This window comes from Pelobates fuscus, chromosome 1 (genome assembly GCF_036172605.1).
Source record: "Pelobates fuscus isolate aPelFus1 chromosome 1, aPelFus1.pri, whole genome shotgun sequence".
Taxonomy (NCBI): Eukaryota; Metazoa; Chordata; class Amphibia; order Anura; family Pelobatidae; genus Pelobates; species Pelobates fuscus.
In genome coordinates, this window is record NC_086317.1 from 472158162 (window position 1) to 472176797 (window position 18636).

At 46.3% G+C, this 18636-nt stretch overlaps 1 protein-coding gene across 1 annotated transcript in view; it reads left to right on the forward strand.

Annotated features, from left to right (window-relative positions):
* The window catches only part of LOC134572688 (SCAN domain-containing protein 3-like), a 49379-nt gene that overhangs the window by 1224 nt on the left and 29519 nt on the right, over positions 1 to 18636 (forward strand). The window contains exons 2-5 of the mRNA XM_063431799.1: positions 3091 to 3218; positions 5141 to 5329; positions 5410 to 5530; positions 5796 to 5906. Of these exons, the coding sequence (XP_063287869.1) occupies positions 3147 to 3218; positions 5141 to 5329; positions 5410 to 5530; positions 5796 to 5906 (493 nt within the window). The 5' untranslated portion in view covers positions 3091 to 3146. The remainder of the gene's footprint in view (positions 1 to 3090; positions 3219 to 5140; positions 5330 to 5409; positions 5531 to 5795; positions 5907 to 18636) is intronic.

Genomic DNA, 18636 nt, shown 5'->3' on the forward strand with positions numbered 1-18636 from the left:
CCTTACTGCACCCCCTCCAACAGCATGGGGGCATTAACCCCTTACTGCACACAGTGCACCCCCTCCAACAGCATGGGGGTATTAACCCCCTTACTGCACACAGTGCACCCCCTCCAACAGCATGGGGGTATTAACCCCCTTACTGCACACAGTGCACCCCCTCCAACAGCATGGGGGTATTAACCCCTTACTGCACACAGTGCACCCCCTCCAACAGCATGGGGGTAATAACCCCTTACTGCACACAGTGCACCCCCCCCAACAGCATGGGGATATTAACCCCTTACTGCACACAGCGCACCCCCTCCAACAGCATGGGGGTATTAACCCCTTACTGCACACAGCGCAACCCCTCCAACAGCATGGGGGCATTAACCCCTTACTGCACCCCCTCCAACAGCATGGGGGCATTAACCCCTTACTGCACACAGTGCACCCCCTCGAACAGCATGGGGGTATTAACCCCCTTACTGCACACAGTGCACCCCCTCCAACAGCATGGGGGTAGCAGTACAGTTGATTTGCTGTGCAGTGATTCTATGTGACCCCTTGTTTGGTAAGGTAAGTGCCCCTGTGGGGTGACAGCCCTGCATTGAGGGTGACATGGGGGGTGGGAGGACCCTGGGGATAACCCCTCCTATTCTCATTATAATTTAAAAACAATGCATTCTCCAACAGCATGGAAATATTAACCCCTTACTGCACACAGTGCACCCCCTCCAACAGCATGGGAGTATTAACCCCTTACTGCACACAGTGCAACCCCTCCAACAGCATGGAAATATTAACCCCTTACTGCACACAGTGCACCCCCCCAACAGCATGGGGGTATTAACCCCTTACTGCACACAGCGCACCCCCTCTAACAGCATGGGGGTATTAACCCCTTACTGCACACAGCGCAACCCCTCCAACAGCATGGGGGCATTAACCCCTTACTGCACCCCCTCCAACAGCATGGGGGCATTAACCCCTTACTGCACACAGTGCACCCCCTCCAACAGCATGGGGGTATTAACCCCCTTACTGCACACAGTGCACCCCCTCCAACAGCATGGGGGTATTAACCCCCTTACTGCACACAGTGCACCCCCTCCAACAGCATGGGGGTATTAACCCCTTACTGCACACAGTGCACCCCCTCCAACAGCATGGGGGTAATAACCCCTTACTGCACACAGTGCACCCCCCCAACAGCATGGGGGTATTAACCCCTTACTGCACACAGTGCACCCCCTCCAACAGCATGGGGGTAATAACCCCTTACTGAACACAGCGCACCCCCTCCAACAGCATGGGGGTATTAACCCCTTACTGCACACAGCGCAACCCCTCCAACAGCATGGGGGCATTAACCCCTTACTGCACCCCCTCCAACAGCATGGGGGCATTAACCCCTTACTGCACACAGTGCACCCCCTCCAACAGCATGGGGGTATTAATCCCCTTACTGCACACAGTGCACCCCCTCCAACAGCATGGGGGTATTAACCCCCTTACTGCACACAGTGCACCCCCTCCAACAGCATGGGGGTATTAACCCCTTACTGCACACAGTGCACCCCCTCCAACAGCATGGGGGTAATAACCCCTTACTGCACACAGTGCACCCCCTCCAACAGCATGGGGGCATTAACCCCTTACTGCACACAGTGCACCGCCTCCAACAGCATGGGGGCATTAACCCCTTACTGCACACAGTGCACCCCCTCCAACAGCATGGGGGCATTAACCCCTTACTGCACACAGTGCACCCCCTCCAACAGCATTGGATATTAACCCCTTACTGCACACAGCGTAACCCCTCCAACAGCATGGGGGTATTAACCCCTTACTGCACACAGTGCACCCCCTCCAACAGCATGGGGATATTAACCCCTTACTGCACACAGCGCACCCCCTCCAACAGCATGGGGGTATTAACCCCCTTACTGCACACAGCGCACCCCCTCCAACAGCATGGGGGTATTAACCCCTTACTGCACACATTGCAACCCTTCCAACAGCATGGGTGTATTAATCCCTTACTGCACACAGTGCACCCCCTCCAACAGCATGGGGGATTAACCCCTTACTGCACACAGTGCAACCCCTCCAACAGCATGGGATATTAACCCCTTACTGCACACAGCGTAACCCCTCCAACAGCATGGGGGTATTAACCCCTTACTGCACACAGTGCAACCCCTCCAACAGCAAGGGGGTATTAACCCCTTACTGCACACAGTGCAACCCCTCCAACAGCATGGAAATATTAACACCTTACTGCACACAGTGCACCCCCTCCAACAGCATGGAAATATTAACCCCTTACTGTATTTATTGTAGTAATATAGAGGACTGGGGTATTTATTGTAGTAATAAATAGGATTTGGGGTATGTATTGTAGTAATATAGAGTAGTGGGGGTAATTATTGTAGTAAGATATAAATTTAGGGGTATTTATTGTAGTAATATAGAGGACCGGGGTAATTATTGTAGTAATATAGAGGAGAGGGGGTATTTATTGTAGTGCACCCCCTCCAACAGCATGGGGGCATTAACCCCTTACTGCACACAGTGCACCGCCTCCAACAGCATGGGGGCATTAACCCCTTACTGCACACAGTGCACCCCCTCCAACAGCATGGGGGCATTAACCCCTTACTGCACACAGTGCACCCCCTCCAACAGCATGGGATATTAACCCCTTACTGCACACAGTGCACCGCCTCCAACAGCATGGGGGTATTAACCCCTTACTGCACACAGTGCACCCCCTCCAACAGCATGGGATATTAACCCCTTACTGCACACAGTGCACCCCCTCCAACAGCATGGTGGCATTAACCCGTTACTGCACACAGTGCAACCCCTCCAACAGCATGGGGGTATTAACCCCTTCTTCAGCATGGAATAGTAATCACTCCTAGACACAGTGCAACCCCTCCTACAGCATGGGGGTATTAACCCTTTCTGCCAACAGTGAAACCCAATTACAATAGCGTGGGGGGGGGGGGGGAGTAATGCTAGCGTTTTGCTAAATGCCACAGTCTACACCTCACACATAATGCTTACTTTATCTTTATGAATATTGAATTCCCTCTTCAGGTTCCTACTTGGGGGACTAGAGCTGCCCCCGGCAGCATCTGGCTGTCTTGTTAGTAATGGATAAAGATCCTTTGAGTGAGAAGATCTTGCACATCACACTGAAGATAATCTGCTTGCTGACTGGAGAGGTGATGGAATTCAGAACCAATCTGTCTCTGTTCCCTAGTGGTTGGTAAATTGCTGCTGTAAAGAAACTCTGACCTTTTAGAGTCTTAGACCCTTGCTAAAAGAACTCTCTGAACACCATGACCTCTACAGCATATTGCAGTGGTTGTGGTGCTTGGAGTCTCTAGGTGCAGAATCTATGTTTCTTGTTAAACTGTGTTGATGGGCTCCCCAGTACCTAAAGCTTCACTTCCTTAGTAAATGTACAAAGCCGTCAGCAATAAGCACCCATTGATATGAAATATAGATATTGCTGATGAGAAATTCTTCAATAATGGCAGCAGAGTGGACAGAGTTTGGGTGCTGGGAGAACCCCAGTTTTTGTCAATCCACATGAAAACCGTTACAATCAGAGGGACGACACCCAAGACTGGTGTTTAGAGTGCTCCTTTAAAGCGGCACTGTCATGCCGAACTTACCTTTCCCCAATCACTTCCTCTCTCTCAGGATCGGTTCTTCATTTCTTCCTGTCTGCTCTAGTTTTCTTTAAAACATAAGACAAAGTAGGGACTATTTTGTTTTATATATTTTTCGTACACTTGACCATTTATGACTCAGGGGTATGAGTTAAGTCCGCTCTGTTTCCTGTGGTCAAAGCAATTTCCCCACAATTCTCACCTTCCTCTTGCTGCTTCGTTCGGCGTTTGAACGCTGGCGAAATTACCGAATTTCGTCCTAACAGAATGAGTACAGTTTGTCCATTCATTTTAAGACGCAATTTGGGACTTTTGTTCGGATCAGAATTTCATTTGAATGAATGAAACACTGATCTATGCGTGCCGTGAGTAGATAGCTCCCTAATTCCCACGGTATTAGGGAGCTATCTACTAAAAGGCTGAAAGACTTAAATTGTCTTTCAGACAAATTTACTAATACTAAGTAAAGACTACTATAATAATAATAAGTCTGCCCCTACTCGCTATACCACGAGTAAGGGCATGTCTACTAAACAGTGAGCAGCCAGTGGCAAAAGTGTCCCCCCAAGCTCCCACTTGTGCACCAAGAGTGGGGGCCACTAAACTAAACGGGAGACCTAGTGTCTCCCTCGGCTCCCACCCATGTACGGCGGGTGGGGACCCTAAAATACAATAGGGGGGACCTATTGTCCACCCTCCGGCTCTCATCCATGAGCGGCGGGTGGGGGCCCTTCAGTTACAATGGGGCGGGGAAGCTATTGTCCCCCCTCCCCGGCCCCTAGTCACCCATCAAATAAAAGCCTACCTACAACCTTCACCCTAAAAATAGTGAGGGGGAATCATTAAACCTAAATACCTGAATAAAATAAAGTCATATTTACCATTAGAAGTCTTCTTTTTTCTAAAACCTTTTTTTTAATCCCTAAAAAGGGCAAATAAAAATCCACAATTCCCGTCGAATTTATAAAATAAAAATAAAATTGCCGGGGAAAAAACACTAAAAAAAGAATCTATCTTCACCAAGCGAGGGCACCATGCAGACAGATTTAATGATGCCACATTTGTACAAACACAGTACTATTACAATATCACCCTGCTTAATAGGGTCATTTAATACACATCTTACACTTCATAAGTCTATGGGTATATTTCTCCTTAAATCCAAATATAAACTCAGTGTTTAGGTGATGGACCCCACCACACCAAACAGCAAAGTGAGAGTGCAGTGCTAACTGCAAAAACAACTTACCCCCAGTATGTATACTAAAATAAGAAAAAATAATTGTGCAATACTGTATATATTGTATAAAAAGTGCAAAAAAATAATATGATTGCACTCACATTTGAAAGAGCCTTTTGACACGGTTAGGCTCTGAACGTAAAGGCTTCTGTGCCTTTTTGGCCGTGACACTACCTAAAATTATTTAATTGATTTGTGTAGAAATATTCATCGGCTTCTTAATTTGCAGGATTGCGTAGTTGTGAAGAAGTCAGACAATCGTGTCAGGGACAGCAGCCCTTGCCCTTTGTCGGACACAAGCTGCAGTACAGAGAACCCAGTGTTGGTGCCTCCACTCAGTGTGTTGGTGAAAGACAGAAGCACTCAGAAGAAGATTGTGAGTCTAGCCAACCTGATCATTCAGCTTCTCACAGAAGAGGTAAGCAATGCGAGGATTCAGTAGTTATCACACAAGAGTCCATAATGTATGTGGACCATAACTATACGTTTGTATCCCAGGTCCCTGCAAAGTGCGAGGTGGATGTCAATCTGTCTGTGGAGGATTGGGAATATTTAGAAGGACACAAGGAAGATTATGAGGAGTGGATTGAGAAGAAACACCTGTCTCAGAAGAGTTTAGGTGAGAAATGTATTGATGTATGGGTGTGCGTACATGTATATCAGTATTTTAGACAGTAATACGTCAGATGCTCTGTGTAGTAAAGTCAGTTCAAAGAATAACCTAGAGTGTGCTGGGTCCATTTACCGAAACCAGATGTTCATGGTGATGGGTTTTTGCAATCTCTCTGCATATAGATAAATTATGCTTTGCCAATATTATAAATAAGGTTTGCTGCTTTTGTTAACAGATAACAATCTATTTATCTGCACAATGTGTTTAATAGGGAGTGCTAATGTTAAATCTGGGGAAGCCAAGAATGAGAGAAACTCAGAACAGATATTAAGTGACCATCATAATCCTCAGGAAAAGAGGAGCCATCCAGAAATGTGTACAGGTGAGTGATATGTACACACAGTGTGACACAGACACTTGCTGTATAATAATATCTTACACACAGTGTGCAGGCAGTGATATACACACCCTCTGCTAACACACTGACACACACTGTGACACAGAACTACTGAGATACTTACTGTATATTAATGTCTTACACACAGTGTGCAGGCAGTGATATACACACCCTCTGCTAACACACTGACACACACTGTGACACAGAACCACTGAGACACTTACTGTATATTAATATCTTACACACAGTGTGCAGGCAGTGATATACACACCCACTGCTAACACACACTGTGACACAGAACGACTGAGACACTTACTGTATATTAATATCTTACACACAGTGTGCAGGCAGTGATATACACACCCACTGCTAACACACACACTGTGACACAGAACTACTGAAACACTTACTGTATATTAATATCTTACACACAGTGTGCAGGCAGTGATATACACACCCTCTGCTAACACACTGACACACACTGTGACACAGAACCACTGAGACACTTACTGTATATTAATATCTTACACACAGTGTGCAGGCAGTGATATACACACCCTCTGCTAACACACTGACACACACTGTGACACAGAACCACTGAGACACTTACTGTATATTAATATCTTACACACAGTGTGCAGGCAGTGATATACACACCCTCTGCTAACACACTGACACACACTGTGACACAGAACTACTGAGACACTTACTGTATATTAATATCTTACTCACAGTGTGCAGGCAGTGATACACACACCCTCTGCTAACACACTGACACACACTGTGACACAGAACTACTGAGACACTTACTGTATATTAATATCTTACTCACAGTGTGCAGGCAGTGATACACACACCCTCTGATAACACACTGACACACACTGTGACACAGAACTGTTATGGTACTTTTTAGCAGTAAACCAAAATGTTTAAATGTCTATCTGTTCCTGTCCAAATTAATAAAATTGAATTGCGTATATACGCTGAAGTAATTAAGTCTGACACACAAGGTTCAGGTTAAAATAACTTCGAGAAAATTTATTGGCAAGTGATTAAAAAGCGGGCGCGCAGGCCCTTTTAAGAGACATTTTACGTCATCATTGATTATTAGAATATCAGCAAATAAACATCATTAATTGGATTAATTGTTAAGTGTCGGGATTAGTGTCCTCCTATCAATATTATTAATTGGCTCAAAAACTAAGTGGTTAGTCCCGTGCCCACCCACCAAGAGGTGGGATTGTTCTGGACACGGGTGGGGACAAGGGGGTCTTGAGCGTCATTTTACATGGTCGGTGATCTCAGGCCTCGTGGCCAGGTGCAAGGTCTCTTATGAATAGAACATTTCATTACTACTGTGTTCTCATGGCCTTCAAATTATACTATGTTGCAAGTTAAGGAAAAGTCAGCAATTCCTGTGTTAATCATGTCTTTGTTAGAACATACAGCCTTTGTCTTATTGTATTAGATGTGCTGGGAAATTCTGTCATGTAAGGTAGTTTTAAAAAGAACAAGTTAGGTTACGAGGACAAAATGGAGGATTGAAGAAGTCAGGTTAGGAGGACAAAATGGAGGATTGTCACAGTATAAAGTTAAAATGGAGTTAGTGCAATAATTCAATACAAGTACAATAAGGATTTTTAATAATCCCACATCAGTCCCCCCTATGAAATGTTAGATTCTAAGAGATAAAAACTTTATTAGGTTAGTACCAGGAAGACGTGTTAACCCAAAGGCACAGAAACCCTGTGGCCGCTAGCTAGGTGTTAATGCAAAGTGCAAGACTGTCCCTAGATCTGACCCTGATAGGCTAACTCATCCGTCAGTATGGCTCTCGAACACTTCACACCCATGGGTGTCCCATGGCAGCTAACCCACCACTTCTCCACACGGGGCCTTTACCATTCACTGACAGATGCTGTCCCTAAGCTAGTCCCTTCCTAGAATTCCTGCACTTTATCAATAAAAGGGATTGTTTGCAGCGGCAGACAGGGTGAGTTGATGTCTTGGAAATCTTGGTCATCAACTTCGAGATGAGTGAAAATGGGTGCCGCTTGGTCAACAGTCTTCATGAGGGACTTTCTCAGACATGGGAGGATACAACAAAAGAGAAGAGCAAAGATAAAAAGAAAAATTAGTATAGCCATACCAATATGCAATAAAGCCTTTTGCCATCCTGTCATCCAACCAAACCATCTTTCCCAGGGATCTTTTATCCCAGAATTCCTTTTTAACTCTTCAGACAGGTCATTTAATTTCTCAATGGCTAATGTAACTTTACCATTAGGGCCTGTGTTTTCTGGGATATAGGTACAACATGTCATGGTGTCGGGCAAAATTTTACAAACCCCTCCTTTTTCGGCTAGGATCATGTCTAGGGCCATTCTATTCTGGAAAGCCATTTGGGATGTGGCCTGCAACTGTTCGGCCAACCCCTGGAGGGCGTCTCTGGTATAATTAACAAAACGCTGTTGATTATAATAAATGTAATTTATCCAATTTAAATTCTTGTTTGTGGTAACTATAGCAAAAAGTGATTCAAATCCTGCAGCAACTTCATCTCTTGCTTTAAACTCATTGGGTACCCCCCTAGGCACTCCAATGGCATCAATATACACATGAGGATCAAAACTTCCTTTCACTGGGGCGTCACGCTTAACCTTAGTGTGCCTGGACTCATGGGTGACGAGGTGTGTGTCAGAGATGATATGTATAGGCATAATGGCTTTAGCCAGAGTACACTCCCCCCACCACTCTTTGTCCATTCTGGATCTTAGCTGTAAATCCCCACACAACCAGTAAATATCCCCTAATGACCTGGTGTGAAACTGCAACAAGTTCATAGAGACATTTCTGTAGGTAGCACAATACCCCTTAGAGAAATTACCTAAGAATTTACCAATTCCATCATAATTAGCATAACAAGTGTAATTACCTTTATACACGGTAATACCATCTGGGGGTTTGACATCCTTGGTTAGGAGAGGATACTCCTTTGTCCATGCAATACATATGGACCTGTTAAAATTATAATGATAGGCAAAAAGGCTTAAAACACATTCCTCTACATCTACTGGCAGGATTAGAGGTACAGTACCCAGGTGAGGCCGGGCACCGCCACACACATAGCATGCGGTCTTATTATGCTTATTAGCATTATATTTCATCCATTCTAACCATAAATTTACATCATTAAAACCTGTTTCAGCGACCATGGTATCTTCAAAGGTGGGGTTAGCAATGGCCATCATGTCTTGAAAGGTCTGGATATGAGGTTTTAATGGGTTAGGGACCATATGGGTAGCCCCTTGCCACTCAGAAGAGTTGCACATATCTTTGAGGTAGAAATGCCCTAATTTACGGTAGGAACCCTTTTTCCAATACATTCCCATCACATACTGGTCTGCATCTGTTGGGCTTGGATGCTCAATGTTAAGGATTAATTTCATAGGTGTACCCCCCCCCCAGGCTTTCTCAAAGTCATTCTCTGGAGAAGGGATCTACCATGATCATCTACTTTAGATAAGGCACTTTTTGGTTTGTAACCCCAGGCAGGCCCGGCATTCCATCCCGCCGCCCCCCAATGGTTACAATTGTGCCCCCATTGCTTGTCAACTACACAAACATATGGGTCTTTTGAATGAGGGATATCTCTATAGATACTCTGGATTTGTGATGTGGGAAATGGGCATTCTACGATATCACAATAGTCAAAGGTGTAAGTAGCCACATGGGTGCATGATGAATTGTACCAGAAGGTATACCCACTAATATCTTTGGTGATGGCTACTTGCTGGGCCTTTATGAGGCTAATTAAGGAGAAGGTGTACCAGAGGTACATGCTTGTGCGGTATCTGCTTCCTCGGGGACAGGAGATTTCTTGCAGTGGGAAGCGTGGATCCAATTTGGCCTACCGGCCAGTTTGACGGAGGTTGCGGTAATCAGGAGAACTTGGAATGGACCGTCAAATCTTGGTTCCAGGGTATTTTTCCGCACAAACTTCTTGACCAGAACCCAATCTCCGGGAAGCAGGTTATGGGTACCTGTATCCAATTCGGGATCTGGAATTGAAGAGAAAACTTGGGCATGTATTTTGTCTAAGGCATTTGCAAGTTCAGTTACATAGTCTACTAAAACATCTGATTGGAGCTGTAACTGCTGCGGATAATAACAACCTAGTCTGGGTGCTGTCCCAAATAGAATCTCATATGGGGACAGTGAATGCTTCCCTCTAGGTGTGTGCCTAACACTAAATAAAGCTATTGACAGGCTTTCTGGCCAGGGCATTTTTGTTTCTTGTGACATTTTTAACATTCTGGCTTTTAGAGTGCCATTCATGCGCTCTACTTTACCACTACTTTGTGGGTGGTAAGGGGTGTGGAAGGCTAGAGTCACCCCTAGAGCAGTCCAAATTTCTTTATTCACTGTCGCTGTGAAAGCTGGGCCTTGATCACTTTCAATGACTTCTGGGAGTCCGAACCTACATACTATCTCTGTAAGTAGGCGTCTTGCGGTTGTTTTTGCAGTGATATTGGCCACTGGGTAGGCCTCTGGCCATCCTGAGAACATGTCCACTATGACTAGTGCATATTCATGGGGCCCACTCTTGGGCATTTGGATGTGGTCAATTTGAATTCGCTGGAAGGGGTACATGGGCTTTGCCAGGTGTTTTGCAGGCACCTTGATTGGTCTTCCTGGATTGCATTTTGCACAAATGACACAGGCCTTACAGAAGCTGCTGATCAATGTTGTGATTCCGGGTGCCTCATAATACTTCTGTATGAGGGCGGCCATCAATTCCTTTGACAGGTGCGCAGGCCCATGTGCCCATTGGACAACTGCTGGATATAAATTTTTGGGAAGACAAAATTTGAAGTTGTTGTAATATACTCCGTCCTTTTGGACAGCTCCTTTCTTTTTCCATTTCTGGATTTCTTCAGGAGTGACTGCAGCTTGTTGTTCTCGCAAAATTCGCAAATCAGTAGGAAGAGTTTGCAGAGCAAAAATAGGGACTTCTTCTTCTTCTTGTCCGGACACTTCTTCATCCACTTCCTGCAGATCCCTGGCTGCTAGCTTAGCAGCCTGATCAGCCAAATGGTTGCCCTTTGCTTCATCTGTATCCAATTTCCCATGGGCCTTTACCTTCAAAACGGCCACTTCTTTAGGGAGTAGGAGGGCATCCATTAGCTCCTTAATTGCAGTGCTATGCTTGACTGGTGTACCGGCGGTGGTAAGAAATCCTCTTGTCTTCCAAATTAGACCGAAGTCATGTGCCACACCCAGAGCATATCTTGAATCTGTATAGATGTTGGCACGTTTTCCTTCGGAAATTTTGCATGCTGAAGTCAGAGCCTGTAATTCAGCTTCTTGCGCAGACATTGCTGGCGGTAAGGATGATGATTTGATAACTTCATCTGTTGTGGTTACGGCATATCCTGTATGATATCTTCCTTCTTCATCAGCATATCTTGAACCGTCCACAAACAGGGTAAAATCTGGATCTGGTAATGGATTCTCATGCACAGTTGGTAGGTGCACTGTCTCCATTTTCATCTGTTCAAAACAGTCATGAGGTGTTTCAGGGTCATAATCATTCACTATGACCAGATCTTGAAATTCTTTTTCTAGGAAGTGGCGTGGCCATGCTTCCAGAAGGTCAGTTGTTGGGTATTTGGCAATACCATTTTCCTGTAGCTGTTCTTCATCCATGGTGGCCCATAGCTTCGCCATGGGCCCAAGATCATTCCATGACCTTGTCTTCAATTTGGTAACAGGAATATGTGGGATAGCAGTATCCCAATGGCGGTAGAGGTAGTTAAGTTGTTGAGGTAGTTGGACCAAGACCATGCTATTGCCTTCAGAGTCACAATAGAAATCTTGAGCAGTGAGCTTCACATCAGTCCAGTGGTAAAGCTCATCTTCATAGCAAGGTTCGGGAGTAATGTTTGGTTTGTACCACATGGTACAGAAGGCGTAATCTGGGCCTTCACAGAGAGGCTTTTCATCTTCATAAAATGTCAAATGTGGATGCATGACTTTCTTGATACATCCACAGAGCAGGTAAATGTAGGTTTCATCCGTGATAAATCCATAATAGATACCCCCCTCAGGGAGTGGAAGAAGAGTGGATGGGTTAAGAACTTGACATCTTTGGATGGAAATGTTGTCAGGTAGAAGAAGATGACACTGTAGGCGTAGGTGTCTGGCTGGAGACACGTGCTTGAGCTGGACTTGGTTGATGATGGCAGAAATGTCATGAGGGGCCAAAACAACCAGAGGGTGGCCAAGGACCAGGTCTGAGGTTCTTTCTATGAGCTCTCTTGCAGCAAAAACAGCCCTGAGACAGGAAGGAGTCCCTCTGGCCACAATGTCCAGTTGACATGAGAAATATCCAATAGGCCTTTGGCGGCCCCTTAAGTCATTAGTTTGGGTGAGAACTCCTGTTGCATGGCCTTGTCTTTCAGAGACAAATAATTTGAAAGGTTTGGAGTAGTCAGGTAGGCCCAAGGCAGGAGCAGAAGCAATGGCACGTTTGAGAGCATTGAAATTGTCCAGAGCTTCATTAGTCAAACAGAATGGGTCAGACTTAAGTGCATCATAGAGAGGTTGCATAAGCAGAGAGGCTTCTGGGATCCATGCTCTGCAGTAGGAAATGAGGCCTAGGAAGGCATGAAGAGACTTTGAAGTCCTTGGAGGTGGAATGTCCAGTACAGCTCTTACCCGGTCCCGAGTAAGATGTCTGGTGCCTTGAGATAGGCAATGTCCAAGGAAAATTACTGAAGGTTGGCAGAATTGGAGCTTGATGAGCGAGGCTTTGCATCCTTGTTCTGCCAAATAGCAAAGGAGACTAATTGAGCAATTTTCAGTAGTGGGTATATCATCTCCACAAAGCAACAAATCATCCACATACTGGAGCAGAACAACTTCTGGGTGCTCGGCTTGCCATGGGTCAAGGATGGTGGCCATGGCCTTTGCAAATTGACTTGGAGAATTCTGTGCCCCTTGGGGCATGACAGTCCAGGTATACTGTTGCATTTCATGGGTGAAGGCAAACAGGTATTGACAAGATGGGTCCAGTGGGACACTGAAAAAGGCATTGGCCAGGTCTATGACTGTGAAAAATTTTGCAGATGGTGGGACTCCAGAGAGCAGAGTATGGGGATTTGGTACAAGAGGGGTGTCCAGGACGGTAGCTTCATTGACAGCACGGAGATCCTGAACCATCCTGTACTTCTCTGGCTCACCTTTTGGAGTTTTCTTTTTCACAGGGAATAATGGGGTGTTGCATTCAGATTTACATTTTACCAGGGCACCCTTCTCCAAGAGTGCCTTGATGTGGATAGAAATGGCAGCAGCCTGTGCTGGTTTCAATGGATATTGTGGCTTTCTTGGTAACTTAGCTCCTGGAATAAGCTTTACCACCACAGGGGGAACATTTAGGTGACCTATGTCCTCTGGGCCTGAGGACCATAGCTTGGCGGGCACTTGTGTTTTTAATACCTCTGGGAAATTGGACCTTAATTCTGCTGCTTTCTCACGGGGTTTTTCCAAATGCAGCATCAGAGGCAAGGAGCACAAGGCTGAGGTGTCTGATTCAGATAGAGGTGTAGTCATTTCTATTTGCCCATCTGAGGTGAAGGTGATGGATGCTTGCAGGCGTGAGAGAACATCAGCACCTAACAGGTTAATTGGGCAAGTGGAGGATACCACAAAACGAGCAAGCAGGCTAGAGCCAACTCGTAGTGGAGTTGTTAAAGGGCTGTGTCTTGGCTGGCCATCCACTCCAACACAAGAGACATCAATATTGGACAGGAAAGATGGGTCTGGCAGGTCTTGTTCTCTCAGAACACTACGGGCTGCACCTGTGTCAACAAGAAATGTGGTTGGTTGGCCTTCAATGGGTAAAGTCACTGTAGCAAGTGGCCCCCCCTTATCCCCTGTAGACACTGCCATAACAGGGGTTAATGACACAGGCTTGCCAATTTCCTAATCATCTGGTTCCTCAATTATTGGAACCTCCTTCTCGGCCTTAGGGGCCGGGGCAGGCCTGGATGGCTTTCTTGGCTCCCTCCTGGGTTCCGGGCAATCACTTTTAAAATGCCCTTTGACCTTGCAATTAAAACAAACACCATCCTCTGGTCTGGTACCCTTGGGAATAGGGGTAGTGCGTGCCACCATAAGAGGAGCAGAGCTTGGCCTTCTGGGGGTCTGGGCAGACTCTAGGCCCCTAGCAACTAGGAGTAAAGTATCTAGGGGAACAACCTTATATTCAGGGCGGGCAGCGATAATTCCCTTGCGTATTGGGTCTTTAACACCTTGGACAAAAGCACCGGACAGCATTTGTGAATGAATCTTGTCAGTAAGATCAAACCCCAAATCTGTGAACATTTGATACAGTCTTGCATGAAACCTTTCCACTGATTCTCCTTTATCTTGTATAACATCAGTAAGGCCAGCAGCCTGATCTGCAAGTTTGTCCTTAGCCCAATCTCTTAATTGGTTGCAAAAAGTTACTCCGGAGGGGTAATCAATGTCACTGCCGAGCAGATCTGTACTGAGGTGTCGGGCCATGCTTGGCCAATATGCATCCCCTGCTTTAATAGCACAAATGCTCAGTAGATCACGCCATGCGGCGGAATAAGTCTTTTGGATTTGAACTATCCCTCGGTAAAAGGGCATAGGCTGCTTTTCTGGGTCAGGGAGGGATTTCATTAAAGCACTAGCTTGAGTGGGGTTAAAAGCAACATACTTAGGAGGGGCCCGTTCTCCTCGACCCTTGTGGCCGAAGGGATCATCGATAGAACGATGAGCTGAGGCTCCCGCAGCAACCTCTGATGAGACATGGGAGACCCTGTCCTCCTCTTCGTCATCGAATTCTATGATATTGGCTCTCTTACGTGGTGCAGGGCCCGCGTGAGGTGAAAGGATCGGGGGATGGGAAGGAGCCCCAGATGCAGGGGTGGCTAGCGAGTCATAACCTGGGGACAGGTAGTCACCGGGGATTACCGGCATCAGGGCTGAACTGGGGGCCGCCATATTGGAGGCGGGAAAAGGAGTTGCATTAGGATTAAGGGAAGAAGTGGCGGCCATGTTTGATATGGGCACTTCCGGGGCAGACTGAGCCGGACTGGGCATGACCGGAACCTGGGGAGTGGCTTGGGGAAAGGGAGGGTAACCGGGGTAGGGCAGGGCCATGGGATATGGGAAGGGGTAGGGCCAGGCAGGGGAGGGCAGTAGAGTAGGGTGGGTAGGTACATTTAAGGAGGTAGGGTATTGGACTGGGGTGGAGCTGGTTATGGGAGGAGACAGGACGGGATTGGTGGGGATGGGTGCAGAAGGAGGAGTCGGAGCAAGGGAGGAAGGGGTAGTTAGTTGGGCGGATGCTGATGGGAGGGGATTAGCTACGGAGAGGGATTGCAGGGAGGAAATGGCAGATGAAATGTTAGGATTAGGCATGGAAGGTAGCGTCGGGATGGATGAGGATGATGGGACTGTTGGAGACGGGGAAGGGGTAAAGAAGGATCCATCAGAATTCAGGACCGGGCAGACAGGGGAGGTGATGGGATGGGATTCGGGAGGATTGGGAGTGGGGAACATAGTCAGCTGGCTATGACCTACTGCTGACTGAACCTTGGGGATAGACATCCCCTGGGCGCCATTTTGGGGCGCTGGCTGAGGGTAAACCCCAGCAACACAATTCTTATGATACACAAACAATTTCACACCTTTGTGATTTATTTCTTCCTCAACCCAACCTTCTAGCTGAATAGCCTTCGCTACTCTGTACCATGCTTCAGCAGTCTTTAATAAATCATTATCTGTAAGCTTGCCTTTCATTTCTGCCAGTAACTTGCGCCAGCTTTCTGGTTGCAATCTTCCACATGTAGGTACAGCAATTTTACATACTTTCGCAATCCTTTCAACACCTTTAACCATCTCCTCACCCTCTCTGTTCTCTACTAAATCACATGCTAACCAGCCCTTACTGGGCTTATCTAAATCCTGTTCCATAGTCCCTTTACCCCTATACCAGCGTCCTAGATATAGAGAGAGAGAAGGAAAATTGAACAGGAACGTCTACAATGCTCGACTGCCACCCGAGAACCGTGGGACTTTCTCAGGTGCGTCTTCCCAAAACGTAGACTAGTCACTGAATCCGCCTACCCGGGGTGGTAGACACGGATTGGAGCGAGGTGAGAAGTGTGTGACCAATCACTTCTCTTTTAAGAGGAATGGGAGTGGATAGTATAACAATATAGGAAGTGTAGAAAAGATGAAAGGCAAGGAAAATCCTTAGAGACAGACACAGGAGTTCATGAGACTCCTCATTAAACAAACAAGACAACAATACAGTTGAAATACAGTGCATGCATCACAGTTCAAATGAAATCAACAGTAATTCCTTTCCTTTACTCGTGTGCTTACTCCAAAGTCACCTCCCTCAACCCCGTAGTGTCTCCGCTCGGAGAACAACTTTCATAAGTCTCACTACCAGCGGCCACGGAAAACAACTGACACCGGTCCGAGTTCCGTCAGCCTCCCTCTGCACAGTAGTCCACAAGAATGTGGCCACCTCTTTCCTCACTCCCGTAGTGCCCCTATAAAACCCACTTATAAGTCTCACTACCACGTGATGCGGAAAACAAGCAATGCCCACTTGAATCCCCCCAGGAAACAGAGTCCCCTGCCACAAGACTAAGCCCCCCTCACAAATAAAACAGAAAACTGGAATTCCACCAGCCCCAGCGCTCAGGGTTGTGGTTACCAAAACCGGACTCCCCCCAGCCGAAGCTGTGGGTTACCAAAACCGGACTCCCCCCAGCCAAAGCTGTGGGTTACCAAAACCGGACTCCCCTCAGCCGGAGCTGTGGGTTACCAAAACCGGACTCCCCTCAGCCGAAGCTGTGGGTTACCAAAACCGGACTCCCCTCAGCCGAAGCTGTGGGTTACCAAAACCGGACTCCCCTCAGCCGAAGCTGTGGGTTACCAAAACGCTAGCTAGGCTGTAAAACAGGCAACAGAAGACCCAGGCAAATCCCCTCAGGTCCACCCCCCTTTATCCCAAAAGGGGTAAAATACAAACAGATAGACTAACAAACTGAAGACCCAGGCAAATCCCCTCAGGTCCACCCCCCTTTATCCCAAAAAGGGGAAAACAAGCAAGACAGAGAACCCCAGGCAAATCCCCCGCAGGTCCACCCCCCTTTATCTCAAAATGGGGAAACAGGCAAACAATTCAAACACACCCAGGCAACAGATAGACTAAAATGCAGGTAAACAAGTGAGTAACGAGGCACCGGGCAAGATATTACCTGTCTTTGATGTCCTCCCGGGAAGCAGTCACAGACACGTGGACGGGTCAATCAAAGGGGCCGGAACATACCGGTGGCTCTGCAGAAGTCTCTACCGTGTACCTGGAGGTGATCAATCTCCTTTCCTTCCCCCTGGATTCCTCCGTCCACCCTTGTCTTCCTTAGGACGGCTCACCGGCCGGACATAGCCCGATGCCCCACGTTGGGCGCCAAGTTGTTATGGTACTTTTTAGCAGTAAACCAAAATGTTTAAATGTCTATCTGTTCCTGTCCAAATTAATAAAATTGAATTGCGTATATACGCTGAAGTAATTAAGTCTGACACACAAGGTTCAGGTTAAAATAACTTCGAGAAAATTTATTGGCAAGTGATTAAAAAGCGGGCGCGCAGGCCCTTTTAAGAGACATTTTACGTCATCATTGATTATTAGAATATCAGCAAATAAACATCATTAATTGGATTAATTGTTAAGTGTCGGGATTAGTGTCCTCCTATCAATATTATTAATTGGCTCAAAAACTAAGTGGTTAGTCCCGTGCCCACCCACCAAGAGGTGGGATTGTTCTGGACACGGGTGGGGACAAGGGGGTCTTGAGCGTCATTTTACACGGTCGGTGATCTCAGGCCTCGTGGCCAGGTGCAAGGTCTCTTATGAATAGAACATTTCATTACTACTGTGTTCTCATGGCCTTCAAATTATACTATGTTGCAAGTTAAGGAAAAGTCAGCAATTCCTGTGTTAATCATGTCTTTGTTAGAACATACAGCCTTTGTCTTATTGTATTAGATGTGCTGGGAAATTCTGTCATGTAAGGTAGTTTTAAAATGAACAAGTTAGGTTACGAGGACAAAATGGAGGATTGAAGAAGTCAGGTTAGGAGGACAAAATGGAGGATTGTCACAGTATAAAGTTAAAATGGAGTTAGTGCAATAATTCAATACAAGTACAATAAGGATTTTTAATAATCCCACATCAGAACTACTGAGACACTTACTGTATATTAATATCTTACACACAGTGTGCAGACAGTGATATAACCACCCTCTGCTAACACACTGACACACATTGTGACACAGAACTACTGAGACACTTACTGTATATTAATATCTTACTCACAGTGTGCAGGCAGTGATACACACACCCTCTGCTAACACACTGACACACACTGTGACACAGAACTACTGAGACACTTACTGTATATTAATATCTTACTCACAGTGTGCAGGCAGTGATACACACACCCTCTGATAACACACTGACACACACTGTGACACAGAACTACTGAGACACTTACTGTATATTAATATCTTACACACAGTGTGCAGGCAGTGATATACACGCCCTCTGCTAACACACTAACACACACTGTGACACAGAACCACTGAGACACTTACTGTATAT